This window comes from Alexandromys fortis, unplaced genomic scaffold (assembly GCF_014885135.2).
Source record: "Alexandromys fortis isolate MF-2015 unplaced genomic scaffold, M_Fortis_MF-2015_v1.1 scaffold_186, whole genome shotgun sequence".
NCBI lineage: Eukaryota > Metazoa > Chordata > Mammalia > Rodentia > Cricetidae > Alexandromys > Alexandromys fortis.
The window spans coordinates 229,746-253,268 of NW_026068067.1; the positions used below are offsets into that span (position 1 = coordinate 229,746).

The 23,523-nt window shown below is 48.2% G+C and overlaps 1 protein-coding gene across 3 annotated transcripts in view; it reads left to right on the forward strand.

The window, feature by feature from the left end:
- LOC126487779 (ATP-binding cassette sub-family C member 12) overlaps window positions 1-21,910 on the forward strand; it is a 60,618-nt gene extending 38,708 nt beyond the window's left edge. For 2 of the 3 annotated variants that reach the window (XM_050120785.1, XM_050120784.1), the window contains exons 19-29: window positions 559-756; window positions 1,145-1,371; window positions 3,749-3,886; window positions 9,041-9,197; window positions 14,128-14,217; window positions 16,217-16,406; window positions 16,852-17,011; window positions 18,158-18,236; window positions 19,137-19,250; window positions 20,961-21,125; window positions 21,237-21,910. In XM_050120785.1, coding sequence (XP_049976742.1) covers window positions 559-756; window positions 1,145-1,371; window positions 3,749-3,886; window positions 9,041-9,197; window positions 14,128-14,217; window positions 16,217-16,406; window positions 16,852-17,011; window positions 18,158-18,236; window positions 19,137-19,250; window positions 20,961-21,125; window positions 21,237-21,323 — 1,605 coding nt within the window. In that variant the 3' untranslated portion in view covers window positions 21,324-21,910. Of the gene's footprint in view, window positions 1-558; window positions 757-1,144; window positions 1,372-3,748; window positions 3,887-9,010; window positions 9,198-14,127; window positions 14,218-16,216; window positions 16,407-16,851; window positions 17,012-18,157; window positions 18,237-19,136; window positions 19,251-20,960; window positions 21,126-21,236 lie in introns of all 3 variants that reach the window. The other variant, XM_050120783.1, reaches the window with a different exon arrangement.
- The last annotated feature ends 1,613 nt before the right edge of the window (window positions 21,911-23,523 follow it).

The following is a 23,523-nucleotide window of genomic DNA, read 5'->3' on the forward strand; positions in this document are numbered from 1 at the left end:
TCTCCCCACCATCAGGTGCCCCTTTGTGGATGAGGCATGGAAAGCTCAGATGGCCCCTGAGGGACCTGACTTGGTTTTACCTGCACAGCTCAGTCTTGATTCGAATTTAAATTTTATTCTTCTAAACTGTGTTTGTTGCTATGTCTGTATGCAGGCACTTGCCTGCATGGGAGTGTGTGGAGGCCGAGGACTGGCCTTGAGTGTCCCCCCCTTATCACTCTCTACCTTAATTTTTGAGGTCTGGTTTCTCACTGAATCCAGACCTCACTGTTTCGTTGGGACGGCTAGCCAGCGAGCCCCAGTGATCTGCCCGTCTTCCCCCAAATCCTGGCACTGAGGTTACAGGTCTATCCCACCATGCCTTGCTTTTACATTTTACAGGTCCTCATACTTGTGTGGCAATAATTTACCCCGAACCATCTCTCCCATCCCACCTGCTCATCTTTAACAGGCTATGCCCCTCTTTGTGGTCTCGTCCCTTTAGGAAGATGCTCTGAAATAGCCCCCTTCTCCCACTAGGAGATCAACTCTTGATACTTCTTTCCTGTCGCGCTGCAGGTCATCTGTCCACCCCAGAGCAACAACACCGCCTGCAATGCGAACCAGACCCTGCAAGACACCGAACACCACATGTACCAGTTGGTGTACATAGCAAGTATGGTGTCTGTGCTAGCATTTGGCATTATCAAAGGCTTTACCTTCACCAACACCACACTGATGGCATCTTCCTCACTCCACAACCGTGTGTTCAACAAGGTAGTGCCACAGTGGGCTGCAGGCCCACCTGCCTGACTGCTCAGCCCGCAGGGCAAAGCAGGCCCTGCACTCTGCTATGCACTGTGTTGGACTCTGGGGATGGGACTGCTTTCCTGGAGTCTGCTGTCTGGTTCTGAAGGTGTCTTCCACGTGTTTGAGTGAGGAAAGTCACTTTCAGAGAGCAATAGGAATACATCCCTGGCTCTTCGGCCGGAAGGATGGTGGGGGAAGATGTTCGTCTCGCTCCTAAGAGTGCCAGCTAGTGAGGTCCTGGAGATGGACTCCTGCTTCCCGTTGCTGTAGCAGGCAGGGCCCCTGCTCTTACCTTCCTACCCTGCTGGAAGTCCACAGAGCACTACCCGTTCCGTCTCTCTGTGTTTCTCCTCAGATCGTCAGGAGCCCAATGAGCTTTTTTGACACAACCCCCACAGGCCGGCTTATGAACCGTTTCTCTAAGGATATGGATGAGCTGGATGTGAGGCTGCCGTTTCACGCTGAGAACTTTTTACAGCAGTTCTTCATGGTGGTGTTTATTCTGGTGATTATGGCTGCCGTGTTTCCCGTTGTCCTTCTGGTTCTGGCTGGCTTGGCAATAATCTTCCTCATTCTTTTACGGTAGGGCTATACACAACCTAAAAGGGGGCAAAACTCTACTCCACCCTGACACACACGTGGAGTGAGGGTGGGGAGAGAATATGGATGAATATGTACACCAGCTGGAAGGCAGGTGATGCTGGGAGACAGGTGATGCTGGGAGGCCAGTGATGCTGGGAGACAGGTGATGCTGGGAGTCCAGTGATGCTGGGAGACAGGTGATGCTGGGAGGCAGGTGATACTGGGAGACAGGTGATGCTGGGAGGCAGGTGATGCTGGGAGGCAGGTGATGCTGGCAGGCAGGTGATACTGGAAGGCAGAAGATGCTGGGAGACAGGTGATACTGGCAGGCAGGTGATGCTCGGAGGCCAGTGATGCTGGGATACAGGTGGTGCTGGGAGGCAGGTGATTTTGGAAGTCAGATGATGATGTTGAGCACTTGCTTTTTCTTTGATGGGAGAATCCTAGATTTTTGACACTTGTTAAACACCATGTGCTATGGTAAGTTCCTTGCATACATCTGGCTTTTTGGCCCCAGAGCAATGCTGGGAGGTGGGTCAATTATTAGGAGGTTAAGTCCCTGGCCCCAGACCAGAAAGCTAGTAAGCATGGTTGCCATCTGTCTCCTGATTCATTCTTAAAACCACTGGGCTCCATGGACACCCTCTGCTGTCACTTTGAATTTTGAGCAACAGCTTCCACTGCAGCTAAAGACTGACGTGTACAGAGAGGTGTGGAAAGGAATGGAGACAGCTCCTGAAGTCGTGCACATCCGTTAGAGGGGAACTGGAAGTGGCAAGCTTCCAGCTTCTGGAGCACACAGTTAGCTTGTTCTGCACTGGGGGTGGTGGGATTTCTCGTCAGTCACTATGGGGAGTATTGAGAGGGAGGAAAACTGTAAGTCAGAAAGGTCTGTACCAGCTGTCCAGCTTTGCCAGGAAGCTAGCTGGGAAGCTTGAAATGCTGCAGATCTGTTCCTTCTTAGGCATTAAAGTGTACGCTTTGTCTGTGTCAGAAGAGCAAGTGAGATGAGGTGATTAAATCTGTGCCCGTTAGAAACAGAGTAAGATGGCGAGCGAACTGGAGAGGTTTAGAGTGTGGGCAAGGACTGATGAGGATCCGACATGAGTGACAGTAGTGAGGGCAAGACAGGGGTAGGGCGAGGGACATTTCCAAGGCGGTGGGAGACTTGGGGGTGTCAAGGAGATCGGTACAAGCAAGGACAACCTAAGGTGGGGGACTGATACGCTGAGAACGGTGTTCTGGGAGAAGAAGCGGTTGCTTAAGTCAGAGGCAGTGGTAATGGCAAAAGCATGAGGCATGCGCTGGGGCTGGAGACTGGCATGGATACCCAATGAGAGCAGTGAGAACATGGGAATTAAGACTGGTGCCCAAGGGTTCCGCAGAACCAGGCTCTCACTGAAGAACCCTTTGGAAGTTTGGAATCTGGAAAAGTACACATTTCCAGGTTCAGGCTTTCATTGTGATAATGGATAAAATAGCAATGAGTAAAAAAATGTGTTCAGAAAATCCATCGCAAGGATGGAGCACGTCGCGGATGTCAGAAGTTCAAGTGGATTAGTTTGCTACACTCTTGTTGGCCATTTACTTTGTTGGCCGTTGATCTACTCTGTTGCTGTTGAGTGACTAAGTTAAAGTTTAAAAGAAATCTGCCCTACATACCCTCTTCCTTGCTATAAGCACAGGAAAGACCAAAGTGGACCCCAGTGTAGTTATTCGTAAGTTTGCAATGAATTCACCGAGCTCTGTGCTTCCCTTACTCTGGGGGTTGATTTCAGCTGAGAGTCTGGAGGTAGGTGTGGCTGTCTCTGCGCCAGCAAACTTGAGTGCTCAGGGACATAGTTCTCCCATTGTCAGGGCACTTGGGGCTCCCATTGTAAGGTACAAGACAGTTCTCTGAGAGTTCAGATCAGTACTCTGAACTCAGTTCCCAAGGCTATCATGATGTTTGTACAAAATCGCCTCTGGAAGGCCATGAACTGGCAACTCTCTTAGCTTGTTCTCTGATTGGTCATCACAAACAGGTTGGCTTGTGTTCATGGCTGTGTTTTTGGGTCTTCAGAGACTAGAATAGCATCCTGTACTGCCTCCGTTCTCATGACAGGAAGCACTCGGGTCTGAAGCAACAGTCTGAAGCGCTTAAACTGCTCAGCAGCCCATTGAAGCAACAGTCTGAAGCGCTTAAACTGCTCAGCAGCCCAGGCCTTAGACACCCAGACAGGGCATCCTGGAGAGGAATGGCAGGCTCCTCTCTCCCAGTTATACCAACTTTGACTTAGCTGTCACATGGAAGGCATGGTCGGATTGCCTGTGTTGAGGGAGAGCTCTCTGAGACCAGACTTTATGACCTGCTTGGACCCTCTCAACCTCTCTGCAGCATTTTCCATCGAGGAGTCCAGGAGCTCAAGCAGGTGGAGAACATCAGCCGCTCGCCTTGGTTCTCCCACATCACCTCCTCCATACAGGGTCTGGGTGTCATCCACGCCTACGACAAAAAGGACGATTGCATTAGCAAGTGAGTTGATGGGCCCCTGCTCCAGGGTCTCCCCATCACATGCCCCGGCCCAAATGGGGGAATCCCAGGCTTCTTTGGCACTGAGCATGGAAATGTTGGGGACAGGTAAAGGGCTGGCAGAATCAGGAGTTCTATTTCCAGTATTTAGGGCCCCAAAAGATAAATGACTCTGTGTGTGTGTGTGTGTGTGTGTGTGTGTGTGTGTGTGTGTGTGTGTATGTAGACAGGGATGGGGGGAGGAAAAGGGGAGGGGCAGAGAGAAGCCATACCTGAGCCATGCTGGGGATGAACCCAGGGCCTTGTGCAATGTTAGATTAGCACATCATGATTGAACTATACCTCCAGTTCCGTACATATACAACTTTATATGTTTTATTTCTTGCTGAAGTGTGTTCAATTTAGGAAAATAGGGAAAAACAGAAAGTAGGCAAAATCACTCCTAGGCCTCAAATTCCAGTCTTGCTCATATTTTTATGTACACGTTATATGCCTAATCATGAGTTAATAATCCAAAATCTGAATAGCTCTGAAATCCCCAACCTTTTGAACACTGTTGTCCTGCTGCACTTGGCCTCATGTTGCAGGCTGTAGCGAAGACATGGGCATAGTAAAAAAAATATGTGTGAAAATTATCTGCAGGTGTCTGTCCTGGAGGCACAAATCTGTGGTCCCAGCTACTAAGGAGGCTGAGGCAAGAGGGCCCAGCCTTGGCTACAGAGTGAGTTCAGAGCCAGGCTGTACATCTTAGTGAGACCTTAGTGAGACTTAGTGTCTCAAGAAGTCAAGAAAAGGACCTGGGGTGCAGCTCGTTGCTTTGAGCTTTAAGCATTGCTTAGCCTGTGCAATTCCCTGCTTGGCATCCCCAGCACTGTAAGGTAAAATAAAGCAAACAGGGGAATAACCTGCCACTTTGCAGATAAACTTGTTATTCATTTCCAAGCTTTCTCATTATGCATATACAAATATTCCAGGATTAAAAAATAAATTCAGACTGGGGCTGGAGAGACGGCCCGAGAGCACTGGCTGCTCTTGCAGAGGACCTGGTTTTGGTCCCGCTTCCCAGCACGTGGTAACTCACGACTGTCAGGAGCTGTAGTTCTAGAGGACACAATCCTCCTCTCTGACCACCATAGACACCATGCATGCACACTGTGCCAGACATACAACCAGGCAAAGTACCATTCATATAAAATAACTAAGTAAATTCATTCATTCATTTGATTTAAAAAACCCCAAATTGGAAACGTTTCTGGTCCTAAGCATTTCAGACAAAGGGATAGAAACTTTTATATTTCTTCCTATCTTTTCTTTTTCAACTCACAAGGTTTTCTTTTTAAAAGTTATTTTGAATATGACTTTCATAGTATTGAATGTTCTTTTATGATAAACACATATTTTGAAAACAATATTTTAATTCTTTACAAAGTTCATATAACATATTTTTATCATATTCAACATCCCCCATTCCCAACTCCTCCCTCTCAGCTCTCAGCTTTGAGTTCCTTCTCTCTCTCTCTCTCTCTCTCTCTCTCTCTCTCTCTCTCTCTCTTTTGGTCAAGTTCAGTTCACATTATTCACCTGGTCTGTAGAGCGAGGCCTGTCTCTGAGTGTAGCCACCCTGCCAGAGGTCACCTTGTTTACAGTCACTGTAATGTGGCAATAGCCACCAAATGCCACTAGCTTCTCAGCTAGTGGTGAGACTTCACCGTCCCTTCCCTCTCCTCCATGCTGGACTTTTGTCTGGCATGAGCTTGTGTAGGCCTTGTGCCTGGCTCTGTGGTGTCTGGAAGACGCTCTCTTTTGTGCTGTCCACCCCTCTGACTCTTACAGTATTCTGCACTCACTTCCATGAAGGTCCCTGAGTCTGGCGTGGAAGGGTGTGATAAGTGTGTCCTGTGAAGGGCTGAGCACACCACAGTTTCTTCTTCTCTGTACATCGGCCAGCTAGGGTCTCTGTGCTAACTGCCATCCACCGCAACGAGAAGCTTCCCTAATGAGAGTCGAGAGACACACGGATCTATGGGTATAGCAAACTCCTCCTATACCCATAGTTGACTAGCTGAGACATGGTCTTGATAGGCGGCCGAGGCCAGCCTGTAAGTTGCTGTCATATATCCACCCCAAGCAGGTGAGGGTTGCAGGTGTAAGCCACTATGCCCAAGTTCATAAAACTAACTTTGAAAGCCTTTATTTATTTATTTATTTATTTATTTATTTATTTATTTATTTGGGGGATAGGCCAGTTTCCTTCTGTCAAAGCCTGGAGACTAGGTTAGTTGAGTCATATAGTTTCAGACTTCTAACATGCTATAGAAAATACATAAGTTGCAACTTCAAAGTGAGATAGTGAACTAGAAGCCACCGTTGTGTATCCCCGTGAAGAAGAAGGAGCAGAACAGAATGAGTGCTCTTTTCTTCACAGCAAGAAAGAGAGAGAGGAGGAGCTCCAGAACTTCATGAAGGTGGTGGCAGGATACCCAAAAAGTACAAAGAAAAGGATGGGTGCCCCACGAGATAGAAATCACTACTGTTCAGCCCATGGGGCGCCTAGTGGTGGCAGGGAGAACAAAAGACTTCCCTGAAAGTGTCATGGGGGTCCCAGCCCTCAATAGTTGGCTGTAGAGTTAGGGAGGGAGGGCACTGGGAGGCCAATGAGGGAAGGAAACGAATTATAATGCCGTGTATCATCTTCACAGATGCCATGGGAAAATGCATTATTCTTTTCACACCCTTAAAAAAAATCAGTTCTTCCATGTGAAGATCCACAAATAAAATTAAAAGAGATATTTAGCTCAAGAGATAGACAAATGTCACCATAAGAAGAGAAGACATAAGATAAAACCTGGCACCGTGACTCCATGGGCCATAATTTTTCTGCTGATGACTCAGAAGATAAGGAAATAGGTGAAATGCCAGGGCGAGACTTTCCAAAGTGTTCTAGTGAAAATAATGAGCTGCCTAAAAGAGGACACAAACAAGTGAACGAAGTCAACCTGGGACAGGAAGAGGACAGTTAGAGGGAAAAAAAAAAAACCCAAGAAAATCAGCAATATAGACAAAGAGAAATTCAACGAGGAAAAATAAGTTAGAAACCAAACAATCAGTGGCTCAAATAAAAACACCATAGGAAAGATTGCCAGCAGATGTGATGAGGCAGGAAAAGGGCATCAGAGATGGAAGGCAAGGGTGGGGAAATCCTATGCTTAAGATTAGTAAGGAAAGGAAAAGTGAATGAGCATGACCACAGCAGCCAAGAACTCTGGGATGCTACCAAAAGACCAAAACTAAGAGGCCGGTGCTGAGATAAAATAGAATAGTCCATTCAGTGAAATCATAGTTGACGCTATTTGTCTAGAGCCCTGGATCACACGGGTCCCTCTGATGACGAGATCACGAGCAGTAGCAGAACATTCAGTTCTTTGCCCGGAGCAAACAAAAGACTTTGACACTTTGTTTTCCTGTAGCTTCATCAAGTGCTTGGCATAGTGAGCTTAGCCTCACATGACTGACAAGGTCCCTCCTTGTGTGACACTCGCCTTTGGGAGAGCTCCGGCTTCTGACGTAGATTACACTTGCCACCAGACAAGTAGAAAGATTGTGGTATTTGGGAAAGTATTTTGACCAAGCTCTGGTAAAAACAAAACAAAACAGAAACAAGCAAGCAGATTAGAGAGGAGACAAAATAGGAGGTGGGACGGTGTGTGGAAGAGTTGTGTTGCCTGGGGATTTACACTTGAAAGACTTTCCTTTTCTTCTCACAATCCCCACCAATTGTTCAAAAAGGTCCCTTCCCACTAGGTGAGGGCCCATTAGTGTGCCAAGGAATAGATGTCCCTGGCAGCTCACCTAAAACTTGAGGCTCTGACAGAGGTTTTTCTGCCTGGAGGCTTGGTAAAGCAGGCTGTGCTCTGTGTGCACACATGTGTGCATGCACGTGGACATGCATGTGTGTATGGGCGTGTGTGAGCATTGGGGATGAGAGACAGGATTGCAGTGGGGAAGCTCGCTGTGTTTTAAAGCCCTGCTTCTCTTCTCTGACGCTCCCACAGGGGAGGCTAGGGAAAGGACCAGTAAGGAGTCCCCAGGTGACTACTCATCCCCATCCGGTCTCCCCTTTCTGTTGCTCCTTCCTTCTGACCCAGCTCCCTGTGTAGATGTAGTATGGCCGGATGAAAGCCCCAACACAACCCAACCACAGGCAGCTCTGCCTGGCCGCACCCCATCGTGTTCCTCGGCTGCGGCAGCCTCTCTGCTCCTGTCACAGACGCAGCTCAAGTGTCACTTCCACTCTGTCAGCTCCACACTGACTGTTGTGATGCACACTGCTTATGTCTGGGGAACACGTGGAAACCAGCGTCTCCAGGGTGGGCCTTTCTTCTTGGATCTCCTGGCTATGCCATCTTTCTGTCATTCTGCCCAATGCAAAGACCTGGGACCCAGTGGGCACTGCAACAGGGACACAGAAATCAGTTTCCTGTCCTTGAAGAGAAGCCCCACCCACCCCAGCCCACCCCAGCCCACCCCACCCTACCCCACCCCACCCGCCTTTTAAGGAGTGATTTGATTGGTTGGTTTTGAGATGGGGTCTTGCCATGTTGGCCTTGGACTTGTGACTCTTCTGCCTTACCCCCCCAAGTGCTGGGATCACAGGTGTGTGCCACTGTGCCAGCTCAAATGATAATCTTGATCTTGGTGAGGGGAGCTGGGAGGGATGCGGGCAAACACCTTCCTTTCCTACTGTCGCTACCATTGGCCCCTGTGTTTAATAGCAGAGGAGCCATTTATAGATTTCTCCAGGCCTGTGGATACCACGAGGCTAGAGTATGAATGAGGTTTTCAACAGCTTTGTGCTTAGCTGTGGGCTCTAGCTGCTAGCTCTGGGAGAGACAGAGAGAGAGCCCACTTAGCACCCTGTCAACTGCCACACAAAATTTCTCAGAATGTGTGCAAATCAAAGATGCCCGTGGTGGCAGCAGGAACATGGATATATGCTCATTTTTGTAACAGTCACCTTGTAAGAAGGCGTTCAAAACGCCCAGTCTTGGTTCCATTAGGAGCCCGAATCTCCTAATCAAGGCAAGCAGGGCCCGAGTGAGCTCTTATTTCCTCTCATTTCTCAACTAGGTTTAAGACACTGAACGATGAGAACTCCAGCCACCTCCTGTACTTCAACTGTGCGCTCAGGTGGTTTGCGCTCCGAATGGACGTCCTCATGAACATCGTCACCTTTGTTGTGGCCTTGTTGGTGACCCTGAGCTTTTCTTCAATCAGTGCTTCCTCCAAAGGCTTGTCACTGTCTTACATCATCCAGGTAAGAGCGGGTGTGTGGGGGAACGTGGCCTATGGTGTATCAGAAGGGACACTTTCAGGTGGATGCAGCAGAAGACTCCAAAAGGGTTAAAAAAAAAAAAACGGAGCTTAGCTACAGGCGTCATTGCCGTTTGGACCAATGGTGTGGACTTCAGGCACAGTTGGATCCGGGAACCTGGTTTTGTCCCCTGGTGTGACACCTCCATCACAGGTGAGCAGTGGGGTGACAAACGGTCTCTGAGATCTGTAGGAAGCAGCGCAGAACATTTCCCACTCAACAAAAGTCCGGGCTTTATTCTCACTGGGTTGATTCAGGACGCCAAGGACTAGTTAGTGGTTTGGCAGGAGTGGGATGATTGATTCAGGCCAAGGTGTGGGGTTCCATTCCTTCTCAAATCACACACGGCTTCACAGTGGGACTAACTAGGAAGAGGCTTCTGGCAATGATTAGGAACAGGCTCTCGGCTGCCTTTCTCTTTGAATAATAACGCACGAGGTGAACACACAGCACTCCCTGACCTTCGGGTACTGTAAATGACTTCGGGGCTCGCGACAGCCCTGTGATGTTTCTGTAAGTCTCACTTTGCAGATGAGAAAAATGAGATCCAGAGAGATTCACTTCTGCCCTGTGATTTAAGCTAAGGGTGGTTGGTCCCTGAACCTTGTCCCTGGGGATGTGCTGTCTGGAACCTTTGATAAGTTATTGAATATCCACCACCACTGATGTAATAAATCAATCAAACCGAATTAATAAATCCAGGTTTAATCTGAGCAAAGCATTCCCGGGTGGCTCCAGGGGAAGAGGAGAGAACCACCGAGGAGGGGTGGAGACGCCAAGGGCAGGCTCCAGGGTAGATGCTGCTTAGTGTGCTGAGGGCGGGGTCTGGAATGACCCCCCCCTTTCGCTCCCCCCCCCCAGATTCCAAACAACCTTTTCTGTTGAGTTCACACATTCAGGAAAACATACTGTGATCAATAATGGGCTTGTTTATTTATTATATTTTTGAGGCAAGCTTGAGAGCTTCCTGCCTCAGGCTCCCAGTGCTGGGATCTCAGACGTACCCTACCACACTCCTCCCTGTTCCACAATGCGCCGCGCCGACTCCTTTCAGGTCAAAGTCAAGTCTCTTCTGCACTCAGGAAATGTTCTCCCGCCCTTTTTGTTTGTTTATTTTCATGTCACGTGTATGGCTGTTTCGCCTGCATGCATGTTCGTGAACCTCATTCATTCTGGTACCTGCAAAGGCCAGAAGAGCGCACTGGATCCCTGGATTTAGAGTGACAGAAAGTTGTGAGCCACCAAGCAGGTGCTGGGAGTCAAACCCAGGTCCTCTGGAAGAGCAGAGCCATCTCCGGCCCCAGTGTGCTCCCTCTGCTTCCTCATTTGCCCAGTTTCTTCCTGTTTTGTTTTCTTGGACTTTTCCTCAGCTTTGTGATCTAGCCACAGTTTTGAATTTTCCCCGTGGTTACCCTGTGTTCACGCATCAGATTTCACATGCTCTCGTTCTTTCAGTCTTTAACATCTTAAAATGACTTAAATATGTTTTTATCTTTTCTAAGGATATTAATATTAATACGAATCCCCTCTCATCTCTTCTTTAATTTATATGTTTTCTCCAGGGTCCGTTTTTCTTCCTGTTTATCCGGTTCCTACTCTCTCTCCTCCCCTTGGTTTCTTTATCTATCTCTCCATTAGTTTGTATTTAAGGATGGGAGAATTATTTTGGCTTTTCAGAGTGTGGCTTTGTGGCTTCCCTCCTGGGATATTCTCTATCTCTGCAGGTGCTGGGGTGGGATATATATATATTTTTTTAGTATATTTGCTTCTCTTTTCCAAAGCAGCCAAGGAGTGGCCTGCAGGCACTGTTTTTCCCTAGAGTAATATTCTTAGAGTCCTATATATTCCCAGGTTGTCAACTCACTTTCTTTAGGAAAGGTTTTGTGTGTGTGTGTGTGTGTGTGTGTGTGTGTGTGTGTGTAGATGTGCACAGGCTCTTGTGCATGAACTTAGGGGAAAATGTGTCCGTGTGGTTGGGGGGAAGATGAGGAAAGGCATGAATGGGTCGGTCCACCATGAGCAGTTGCCTTTAGAAGGGCCACCAAGCAGCCCACCTCTTTGTGGCCCTCATCTCAAATCGCGAGCCTCCGGGGCTCTGCTCTAAACTTCAGAAACACCTTTCCATTCTAGCAGAGGGTCTCACCTGATGCCCTCTGGTAGAAACGTATTACTTTCACGCACTGAGATCTCTCCCATCGTCTGGATGTGGAAGGTGTTCTTTCTGAAAACATCTCTGGAATCATTTTAATAGTTTGTTGGGATGGAAGCTATATTGAGTGTAAAAATGGAAGACATGACCACTCCGCGGTATGATTAAGGGGATTTTTTTTTTTTTTTTTTTTTTTTACTGTAGATAAGGAAGGCGTGAGCTAGAATATGTTTATGGCAGGGAAGGAGGTGCCAAGGGCCAGGATGCCAGGATAGACTTGGAAATGTGCAACAGGCCATACTGAGGGAGCCTGGATGCCAGCATGTGCTTTGGTATGCTAATAGGTACCACGATGTGTCCCTTTGCCAGAGGTAAGGGAAGGACTCCTTTTGATAGTTCCCAAGGAAGGCTGGCTTTATCTAACTGCCCAAAAGCCTCCTGTAGTCCAGGTTGAGCCTGTTTCTGCATATTTGGACTGCCTTTTGGAATTTGGGGAATTGGAGTTGCTTTTCGATCTAACAGAGACATTCTCAGTGCTCTGAGGTGGGAAAATGACTCTTGTTTGGGTTGCCCAGTTTTCCCCACTGGAAGTGGGTATCTTCATTGTTGCCTCTTAATGCATCAAGCAGATAAAAGGTTTGCTTTAATTGTTCTAAGTAAATCAGCTTTCACCAACTAAGCCCATGCTTTTGGGCAATACTATCAGTTTTCCAGGAGACAGCTGTCAAGCTTTTCTGCAGGACCAGAGAAGAATTGGCATGTGCTGAGGTGTGCTAATGCCTGCTCTCCAGCTGGTGTGGGCCCCTTTGACAGTGGTGCCACTTGGAGAACGCAGAATCCAAGTGGCAGAGCTTCACTTGAGAATGGAAGAAACTCCCTAGAGAGACGAGAAATGGATGTGTAACACCACAGGGCAGAATATGAGGGCTTAATGGCGTCATACGGCGCAACGGAGACCCTGTGTTTACTTGGGTTTGCATTGTGCCCATGTGGAGACTCTGAATCCGAGTGGGCTGCCAGGCATTTGGGAGCTGATACTTTTGCATTCAGCAAAATGCATCTGTGCCCTTCTTGGGAGCAATGTGCCCTCCTTGGGAGCACTGTGCCCTCTCATTCTGAGCAGCTGTCATGAGGCACGGGCTTATGCAGGCTGTTACATTTTGCAGTCTGGGCACGTTTGACCCACCAGGCCTTAGGTTCTAGTAGTACACAGCTCAAACAAGGTTTTGCCCTGAGGGAGGGGATGGGGGCAAAATCATTCAGACTGAGGCCCAAGAGAAATGGGAAGCCCTCGGCCTGTGTTAAGAGCAGGGAAAATTGCAAGGGCCTGCTGAGAAGAGTTCTCTAAGGTCCTGGAGGGGCCTCCTCAATTATCTTAAACTCCTCCCCCATTTCCCACCTGTTCTGACTGCACTGCCCTTTTCTGAGAAAGCCTAGTCGCTTACCAGAGCTTTCTTAGGTTCCCTGAAAACACGATGTCATTTCACATCCAAATCTTGAGCATCTGTAGATTTGGGTATCAGCAGGGGGTGGTGGTGGTGCCAAATATCATAGATCCTATTCCCAAGACCCGAAGGGACCTCTAGGAAGATCGCAGTCTTCCTGTGACCTGTCGTGGTGCACCTGCACAGTCTCCCAGAAGTCCCCGTCTAGACGGGTCTCAGTGGCCCGCAGTGCTAGAGTCTCAGAAGCATGCCTCAGTGGCCTTCTCTTCTCTCATTTCTCCTTTCCGCTCCCTTACTTTCTGGACTAACAGTCTGTAGTCATTTGCTCAGCCATTGCACCAGATTCGCAAGAGCTTGAGGAATTAAACTCTCAGCATGTTGGAGGTCCAGAGTCTGCGCAGTGTTGGTCGGCAAAGCCGCTTTTCTCCTTAGGCTCCAGGGAACTATTGCATGTTTGTTGAGCTTCCAGAGGTTGGTGGCATTTCCTGGCACTCGCTTAACTTTTGCGAGTCTTATTTTCCCCTTCTCTTCTGGCTCTTTGCTGTTTCTTCTGTTAGAATGCTTGTTATTGTCTTCGGGCCCAACCAGGGATGCAGGGTGTTTAGTCATAGCTGCAAAGGTCCTTCTCTGCATGGGTTGACATCCGTGGGTTCTAGAGACCTAGATGCAGACATTGCAGCAGGGGAGAAGGCCTTCTCCAACCCTGCCAGGTTATGACTTGCACTCACGTCTTGAAGATAGATTCTGAGCGATCCTGACCTAACGTGGGTCCCCTGGGCAAACTGTCTCTCTCAGTCTGGATTCCAATTTCTTACATCTGGAGCAGCTGTGTGCAATGATTCTCTGCTTTCAGTGACTTTCTTGTGCCTGATGTTGGGGCTTAGGGAGTGGGAGTTGAATGCAGGGCCCCACCAGGGGGCAGTAAGGAGCCAGTCCCTAGCCACTAGGCTCTCGGGACACCGCTCCTCCCTGTGGCCCTAGGACTGGCACTCACCAGCTGGAGGGAGAGAGAAAATGTAAGTACCATTTGTTTTTAAATACAAAGGAAGTGTTTAAATGCTAAACATCCCAACAGGAAATGCGGCCTTCTGGGTGCCTGGCTGGGACTGCCAGGCTCTTTTGCCGGTTGCTTCAGCCCAAGAAGTCATTTGAAGTGTCAGACTTCAAAACAAACAAACAAACAAACAAACAAACAAACAAACAAACAAAAGCAAGACAAAACAGCAGGGACCAAGTAAGGGTAAGGGACCCTCAGTAGCTACCTGCTTCTTCCCAACAGCTCAGCGGACTGCTTCAAGTGTGTGTGCGAACAGGAACAGAGACCCAAGCCAAGTTCACCTCCGCGGAGCTGCTGAGGGAGTACATTTCGGTAAGGAGTGAACAGCGGAAAACGGGGAGGCTCCTCCCTTTGGGCATGTTTTGATTTTTCTTTAAGGATTTATATAAATTTTAATTGTGTGTGTGTATGTGTGTGTGTGTGTGTGTGTGTGTGAGAGAGAGAGAGAGAGAGAGAGAGAGAGAGAGAGAGAGAGAGAGAGAATGGAGGCCAGATGTGTTGGGAGCTGGAGTTCTAAGTGATTGTGAGCTACCCAGCGTGGATGCTGGGAATCAAACTCCGGTCCTCTTAACCACACACACTCTTAACCACTGAGCCATCTTTCCAGCCCCTATTTTGTTCTTTCCTTTTTTTTTTTTTTTAATTTATTTTTTATTTTTTGGCCTGGTGTGTGAATGGTAACCGGTGTCTGACCCGTCCTGCTAAAACTTGTATTCACAATCCAGTCCAAAATTCAGTGCCTTACTTCAGTTCCTGAAAATTAATATTTGATTAAAGTTATAAATAGCAAAAGAAGATCAGCCCACCTTGTCTTTGAAAGTAATGTCGGAACGCAACTGTCCCGAGAAAGATGTCTGCATGAACCCAGTTGTTACTTTTGTGGGCCTTTGCACAGTGTTTGACCCCCTTCGCAAGCTTAATTCAACACTTCTAAACAGTTTAAAATTCAGAGCATTCAATTTCCTGTTTAAAATGTCCCCATAATCTGCTTTAGCATACAAACCTTCCTGGGTGTGTGTATTCTAATTGAGCTTGTGAATGCGGTGGGCTCACGATCCTTGCGACAGTTCCACACGTAAGCAGAAAGCTTTTGACTGGACATCACATTTCAATTAATTATCCAAGTATACATTTTAAGTTAGAATCCCAAGCCCAAATTCTGTAAATACTGAAATATTTGGAGCGTAAAATAAGCAGATTCCTTAAGCCAAAAGCATTGCTAGTGCAGTATTGGTTCTCTTTAAATGCGTTTATCTTTAATTCCGAATCTTCTAGGGTTTCAAAATACCCGGAAAAAAAAAAAGTCCCCTCTAAGAAGGCAAATGTTTTCTCAGCTAATTGAAGTCATTCACTGACTGGAGACTTGGGCTGACCAGTTAGCCTGATGGAAGCCAAGGGCCTCCTCGTGCTGAGAGAGCCGTCCTAACATGAGCCGTGGGGCTGGTCTCTTAATGGAGCCCGCTTTGTGCTTATTCGAGTGGGAGGTTGGGTGCCTTTGAAGAAAAGTTCAATTTTTTTTTTTTCTGTTGAGCTCTAAAGATTTTTGAGCTTGACCTTCTCCACACTTTGCCCCTTCCTGTCCCAGCACCGCAATGGCGTTTGTAGACACTGGAATTGGATTGAGCCCTGCAGATCTCACGGTTTGCTGTGGATTTGTCCCGCAACTTCAAGGTCATCGTGTTGACACTAACCCAGGCCACACGGCTCAGTGTCAGCTGTCTCCTGCTTAGCCTCCCAAGTCATCCACCCTTCCTTCACTAGGCTCCAGCCCTACACGAGTTTTCTTTTTATTCCTGCAGTTTCTCAAGGTTCTTCTGGCTGCCAGGCCTTGCAGTACCTGTCTGCCCTGTCTAGAAGGTCCTGGACAGAAACCCTTGTAGCTGTCGTCCTTTCCACCTTCCGGGCTTCGGTTCTGGTGCCACATCCTCAGAGATGTCTTCTTCAGCCCTCACATAGTTTGATTCCACTCGTCCCACCTGCCAAACAAGTCCCTTTCTGCATTTTATTACAATACTCTTTTTTATTACCTAATGTACCCTATTAAAATGTGACCTGCTTTTTCACGTAGAGTATCTCACATAGCCCACGCTGTGTTGGGACTCTCAGTCTTCCTGCATCAGCTTCCTGGACGCTATAATCACAGGCTATAATCGTAGCGCCACGCTGGGCAGAACGTGTGTTCCTTGAGTACAGGGTTACCGGTCTCGCTCTCACCGCCACAGGCGCCAGCGTTGCCTGCTGCAGAATGAGTGAGCCAAGTCAGCGGAAACCCGTGGCTGTTGAGTCGGTCAATGGCTTTTCTGCTTTTCAGACCTGTGTTCCCGAACACACTCACCCCTTCAAAGTGGGGACGTGTCCCAAAGACTGGCCAAGCCGTGGGGAGATAGCCTTCAAGGACTACCGCATGAGATACCGAGATAACACCCCTCTCGTTCTCGATGGGCTGAACCTGAACATTCAGAGCGGGCAGACGGTTGGGATTGTGGGAAGAACAGGTTCTGGTGAGGACAAACTCTGCATTTATTTCTTCGGGGTTGTTGGTTTGAATGTGTACTGGTTGAGCCGCTTAAGCCACATCAGAGAGACGAACACGAGTGCTGGATTCATCGTTATTCCCCCCTCAAATCTCTTTACTGTAAATTAGGGTTTCAGGTTGATCGGGTGTGGAGAGTTGGAAGCAAATACATAGTAGTTTCTGAATTAATTGAGAATAATTCTGGAGAAATGAGGCCCAGAAGATGAGTTATACGCTAAACGCCTCTGCGGGGACTGGCAGGTTAATGGTGTTAGGGCAGCCTGGTCCCCCAGAGTGAGGGTTGTCTGCCTGCAAAGGCATCCACATGGAGCCAGTTTCATTGCATTAAAAATTCCCTTAATTAAATGCTTGGCCATGATGGAAGTGGAAACTGCTGTTGGAGTAGTTGTTCCTGCTCTCATTGTCCCCAGGAAAGTCATCACTAGGCATGGCCCTGTTTCGTCTGGTGGAGCCAGCCTCTGGGACCATCTTCATCGACGAGGTGGATATCTGCACCGTGGGTTTGGAGGACCTCCGAACCAAGCTGACGATGATCCCCCAAGATCCTGTCCTGTTTGTAGGTACAGTAAGGTAGCTGTTTTCAATCATCGTGTATTCCTGTTTGGAGACGGTGAAACTGGGCCAACCAGCAGCTGAGAAACTGCCGGGCCGTGGCTGTTCTTGGCAGTCTTAGTTCAGGGAACTGGCCTGCGCAGGCACGCGGAAGCCCTGTCTGGTTTTGATTAAAGCTTTAGGAGGAGCTGAGGAACAGCGTCCTGAGTCTTGCTGGTATTTCAGAAACTCTATTATTATAATATTATATCATCACACCATTAACATCAACATATTATTAGTAGCAATATTAATAGTTTTAATAACATTAGCAATACTATTATTGGTGGTTTTATTACACATTGACTGAGCAGATGCCACAGTTGATCCACACAGCCCTATTTTATGCCTATGCTCTGGCATTGCATCACAGTCAGCAATGACCAGTCTCAGAAGTGCCCCCGAGTGCACAGTGGACTAACTGACTCCCGAGTCTGCACGTGCAGCAGGCTTTGGGCAAGCGCATTAGTTCATTCCTGCCATAGCACAGAAACTGATCGAGTACAAGAAGACCAAGGTGAGACTTGCACAGGTTCAGGACCTGCTGTCAAAACGCAGGGGGACCTGAGTATCTCAGCTGGTCCAGGGAGAGGGAAAAGTCCTCCCATCAGGCACTGGATGAAACAGGGAGATGCTATAGAGATGGTCATATAAGAGCTACAATATGAACCTCCAAACACTCGATTCGCATTCCTGGGTGGGGCCTGAAATCTGCAACCATGCCTCTTGTCCTGGAGGCTGAAAGGGATGCTGGGCCAAGTTTCTTGTACCCGCTTCTTTGCCAAGAACGTGTATAAGGTCCAGCATGTTTTGTGGTGTGGTGATGCTGTGGACCCTGGTGTGGTGGTGTTTGATCTCCTACTGGAGGGGTCTCTCACTCCTTCCTGTCTCCAAGGTCTCTGTTCCCTCACAGAGAGTTATGGGCCCTTGGTCTCGTGGCCCCGGGCTGAGCGAGCTCCTCCCATCACAACTCTTCTTGTCCCTCAACATGCCACGGGGAAGAAGCTTCTGGAGGCCACCCAGGGGCCTTCGTGACATCACATCTCCCCATCCTCTCGTCTTCACTGTGCTTCACCATCATCTCATCCTCGAGAATCCAGCTTGCTTTCCTTTGCTTCATCGCAGGTTCAACTTGGATCCCTTGGGCAGTCACACCGACGAGAGGCTCTGGCATGTTTTGGAGAGAACATTCATGAGGGACACAGTAGGTTTCTGGGGCTGCCCCGACGAGTCCATTCCCAACTCCACTGCCCCAGACACCTGGTCCCCGGGCCAGCACTTGGTCAGGCTTGTTTGCAGGAGTGACACAGGTCAGTTCATTTCAGTTCGATCCTTAGTTGTTCCTGGTTAGCAAAAACAAGCACAGTGGTATTTGTTAGCTCTCTGGCTGATCCAGGCAGCGGCTCTCCACATCATCTCGTGGTCCCCTGCACAGCCCCCGGAGGCTGGTGCTGTTATCCTTCATTTTCAAGATGACAAAATTAAAGCTCAAAGAAGTGACATGTCCATGCCGGGTCCATCTGGGTCCAGAGTGAGGGAGGGCCATGTTACTTGGCCTGTGGCCTCACCAGCTTCATCAGAACAGAGTGAGGAACGGGTGTAGCTTGTTGTGCGATTGCAAGGGTGGCTGGTTTGAGATGTCTATGACATAAGACCTTGTCCTGTCAGGAGCTGCAGCCCCAGCTGAGGTCAGTAGCACCAGGGCGCCAAGGCAAGCAAGCACCTCCCAAAGCCACTTTAGTTTGTTGTGATGGGCAGGCAGACTTTGTCTCCGCCTTCTGGAAAACTCTCCCATCCCATCTGTTTTATCCATGAAAACTGCGACCCCGAAGCCCACTTCCATGTGCTTAGACGGTCTCTGGAAGCGCATGCCTGGTTTGTCCTTTCTGGTGAACCACACTGACTTTACATTATCAACATCTCCCTCGCCCTGGCCCTCCCTGGTGCCTGTTTGCAGCGTCGGAATGGTTGCTGCTTTGCACTTTCTTTTCCATTGTAAGATAAAGCAAGCGGACGAATGCGAGAGGAGGGGGCAATCAATAAGATGGTGCAGGACAATTTTATAGATCATCAGCATAAATGTGTCATTTTCCATGTTTTATAGATAATGAAACTCCCGGAGAAATTAGAGGCAGAAGTCACAGAAAATGGAGAAAACTTCTCAGTAGGGGAACGCCAGCTGCTTTGTATGGCCCGAGCACTTCTCCGTAATTCAAAAGTAAGGAAACAGCATGGGAAATGGATCGGTCAAATTCTGGATCTTCCCCGTGGTGCCGCTCCACCCAGGAGGCAGAGGCGCAAGTCTGTCTTCCAGCAAAGACAGAGCAAGGCAGCAATTTAAAAGCCAATCGCTGTCTCTTAAGACAAAGTTGTGAGGGGTAAAAAAAATTGAAAAATAACAGCCGTTTTCAGGAGCACCACCTTCCTTATCCGGGCTTCACGATGGGAGGTCTCGCTTACATGGTCTCCCCATTCTCCTAGGAAGCTTGAGTTTGGAAAGTGTGATCTCAACTTTTTCCCTTTGTCCCTGAATAATCCTGAGTCCTCAGGCATAGCACCTGGACACCCAAGCCTTCAGAGTGCTCTCTTAAAAGATGTGGAAAATTTGCATATGCTTTTCAGAATGGCTTACAGCCTTCCTGATTCTGAGAAAGAGAATGACAGTTATCATTGTCTTTATTATTTTTAACAAATCCTATTTCCTGGGGGCTGGAGAGATGCTCAGTGCTTAAAAAATGTTTGCCGCGCTTCCAAAGGATCTGGGTTCAGTTTTCAGTACTCAGATCAAGTGGCTCATAGCAACCTGTAACTCCAGCTCCAGGAGGTCTTACACTCTCTTCTGGACTCTGCCTGCCCTTGCATGTACAAGTATACGCAACCGCACACAGACGCATACATGTATACATAACAACACATAACAATTAAAGGAAAACTAAGAAATCCTGCTAGTCGGGTATTCATTGGTATGAATCCGCTTCATATGTGCTCAGGAGGTGTTAAAAAAAGGGGGACCATTTAATGCCCTTGGTGGCACCATTCACTGTGAGGTAGCTACGAGTTTTCTTGCTTTGTGTGAATAATAAGACGTGAACTCTTCACGTGGGAGGAGATTAGGTCACTTGGCACGGTCAGGAATAGTTAGGGGTTGAGGTTAAGCCTTCAAATTGTAAACTCCACACAGTGCTTTGGCAGTCAGAAGGATGCTCCTCTCAACTCCAGAGTGGTGTCCTTGTCATGTACCCCAAACTCTATGCTCCCCCATGTGGCAAAGGGGACCTTGCTGTTAGGTTAGGACAGTGAAGATGTTGAAATAGGAGGGTTATCTGGGTGGGTCTAGTGTGTTCTGTTCCCTTGTGTCTCTATAAGACGCAAGCAGGAGCATTAAAGAGGGCAGATGTGATGGCAGGAAAGGGCGGGGGGCTGAGGAACACAGGCGGCCCGCAGACGCTGGAAAAGGCGGAGGGAAGGCAGCTCCCAGTCTTGATTTCAGATTCCCAGGTTCTGGAAATATAAGATGCAAATTTGGGTTGCTGCAAGTCTCCAGGTTAGAGGTAATTTACCCAGCAGCTCTAGCAAAGGAATACAGGTGCTGTGGCCAGGCCCATGCTGGCTCATTCTGTGTGCACACTGTACTGCAGAAAGTCCTCACCACGTCTCTTCCTTCCTACTTGCAATGTGTGGTGCTTCCTTCTTCCTCCTGGCAATGTTTGAATAAACTACTTGAAGAGAGGAGAAAATACATTCTTGTTCTGCTGGCACATTCCCCTGAAGAAGATGACGGGTGCGGTTGGACTTTATTTCTGGCCTTTTCTACAGGTTTTCAAGATGGGCGCCTAGTTTATTGTGTTTGCCTTTTAGGACAGAACGGAGGCTATGCCTTTTCCTCTTTGCACAGCTTTGGCTTTTTACGGCGCTTCTTCCTTAACAGATCATTCTCCTTGACGAAGCTACCGCCTCCATGGACTCCAAGACGGACACTCTTGTTCAGAGCACTATAAAAGAGGCCTTCAAAAGCTGCACGGTGTTGACCATTGCCCATCGCCTAAACACGGTTCTCAACTGTGACCTTGTCCTGGTCATGGAAAATGGGAAGGTGCAGGACATTCTGGTTGGCGTTACCCCCTCAAAGGCTTCCCCGGTTAGGGCTGTATGGTGTGTCACTTTTTTTTTTTTCTGAAAATTTCAGTTCTTCTCTGCTTTTCAGGTGATTGAGTTTGACAAGCCCGAAGTCCTTGCCGAGAAGCCTGACTCTGCATTTGCGATGTTACTAGCCGCAGAAGTCGGACTGTGATGGTCCCATGGTTGATTGGAGAGGAGGCAATGGATGGGTGAGAGGAAATCCTGAAGGTGGAGTCTTGCGGCCCTAGCCACGGTCCCTCCCACCATGGCGCACAGGGTGGGCTGGGACTGAGATGAGTCCCTTGCTCTGCCCAGCGCTTTAGGTCGCCCCCTGTGGCGGACTCAGGGCTGGTTCTGGATGGTGAAGAGTGCAGACAAAACTGGTGGGTGGGAAGCTGCCTCTCATCTCTGAAAACCCCAAGGGTCCCTCGTGTGTCCCCACCAACACTGCACAGTGCCCGAGAATGGGTACATTCTAACTTTCTGCAAAAACCAGTCACGGCAAACAACGGGAACATGCCTGAAGCTGGAGTTTGCAGGATTTGCAGGATTCCTCACTTCTGTTGCCAGACAAAGAAAGAGAAAGTTGTTCTTTCCATTTAACTTCATCTCACTTTTGTCCCGACTACGTGACATGCAGGAACTGCACGCGTCCACAGCACGGAAGACAGATGATAGTGTTTGGCATGAGATTTTTCAAAGAAATCATATTGTATGTTGTAGTTGATCTGTTAAAATAACCAGAAAGCAAAACACTGGGGTTTCTGAATAAATGACATTTTTATATCTTCTTTATCGGTCATTAAAATGCAATAAGAAACTAAATGGCCCTAAAATGTTGCCTTGCAATCATGTGCCTGAAGATGTCTCTATTTGAACTATTCCTTCTCTTAGACCCTTGCTGCCATCTCTGGCTTGGCAATGAATCTCTACAGTTGTTCACCAACCTCAAGGTTTTCTGTGAGGACCATAGAAAAGACAAGCCCAGTAGCCCCAGTGCGAGTACTGCTAATTTAGAATGGCATTTGTCATTCTTTGGGATGGAAGGCCCGCTTTCTCTTTCCAGTGAGGGTGAAAGGTTGTGACGTTTGAATGAGGTCCCCTGCACTTTCTTTCTAGTCGTAGACCACTCCTCAGGTACAACATACAGCAGTGTGGCCGACAAAGCTCGTCCCGAGTCATGGCCACACCCTACCTGTTCCTCACAAGCCCGGAGAAAGGCACTTAGGAATGAACATTCAGGAAATGCTGATGGCAGGCACATTATGTCTGCCTATGTCACCAGCACGATAGAAGATTAATCTGGGAATTTCTGTCAGACAAGCTATGGCGGTTCTTGACTGTCAACTTGACAGGACCTAGAATTACCAGGAGCTAGACCTTGGGGGATGTCTGGGAGGGAGTTTCTAGATTAGGTCAGCCGGGGTGAGATCTACTCTAAATGTGGATGGCAGCCTTTCATGGGCTGAGGGCTGGACTGAGTCAAAAGGGGGAGCGGTGGCTGGGCACCAACTTTCGCCTCTGCCATGATGAACCACACTTCTTGCAGGGAGGGCCGCCCAGAACCAACATAACCACACAGAAACTATATTAATTAAATCACTGCTTGGCCCATTAGCTCTAGCTTTTTATTGGCGAACTCTCACATCTTAATTTAACCCATTTTTATTAATCTGTGTATCACCAGGAGGTTGTGGCCTACCAGCAAAGTCTTAGCAGGTTTACCTCTGGCTGTGGATCCATGGTGTCTCTCTGACTCCACCATTCTTTCTCCCAGCATTCAGTCCAGTCTTCCCCATCTACTTAAGTTCTGCCCTATCAAGAGGCCAAGGCAGTTTCTTTATTCATTAATGGTAATCACAGCACACAGAGGGGACTCCCATATCATGCACTCCCTTAAACTATAGGTCAGAACAAGTCCTTGCTTCTTCAAGTTGCTTTGCCAGGTATTTTTTTTTTTCACAGCAGTAAAAAAGTGATTCACACAGACAGAACCGAGGAGTGGTACTGTTGCTCTAACAGGCCTGACCACCGTGTCGTTTGTAGGTTTTTGGAGCTAGTGTGTGGGAGGAATGTGGAAGAGTCTGGAATCTGGGTCAGAGAAACCCTAGAGTACCGTAAGCAGAGTTAAAGGGGCATCCTAGTGGGAGTCTGGAAGAGCAGAATGCCAGCAGAAATGAGGACAGTAGAGGCCCTGCTTGTGAACGCGCAAACGAGAACCGGGCTAGAGGCTCTCCAAGTGTGTTTGGCAGATCATGTCACTGTGTTCTCCTTGTGCCCTGAGAACTCAAGTGAGGCTGGATCAGAAAGCAATGGACAGATTTGTTTAGTGGAAGGAATTTCAAGAAAGGATAGCATGCAGGCTGGACTGA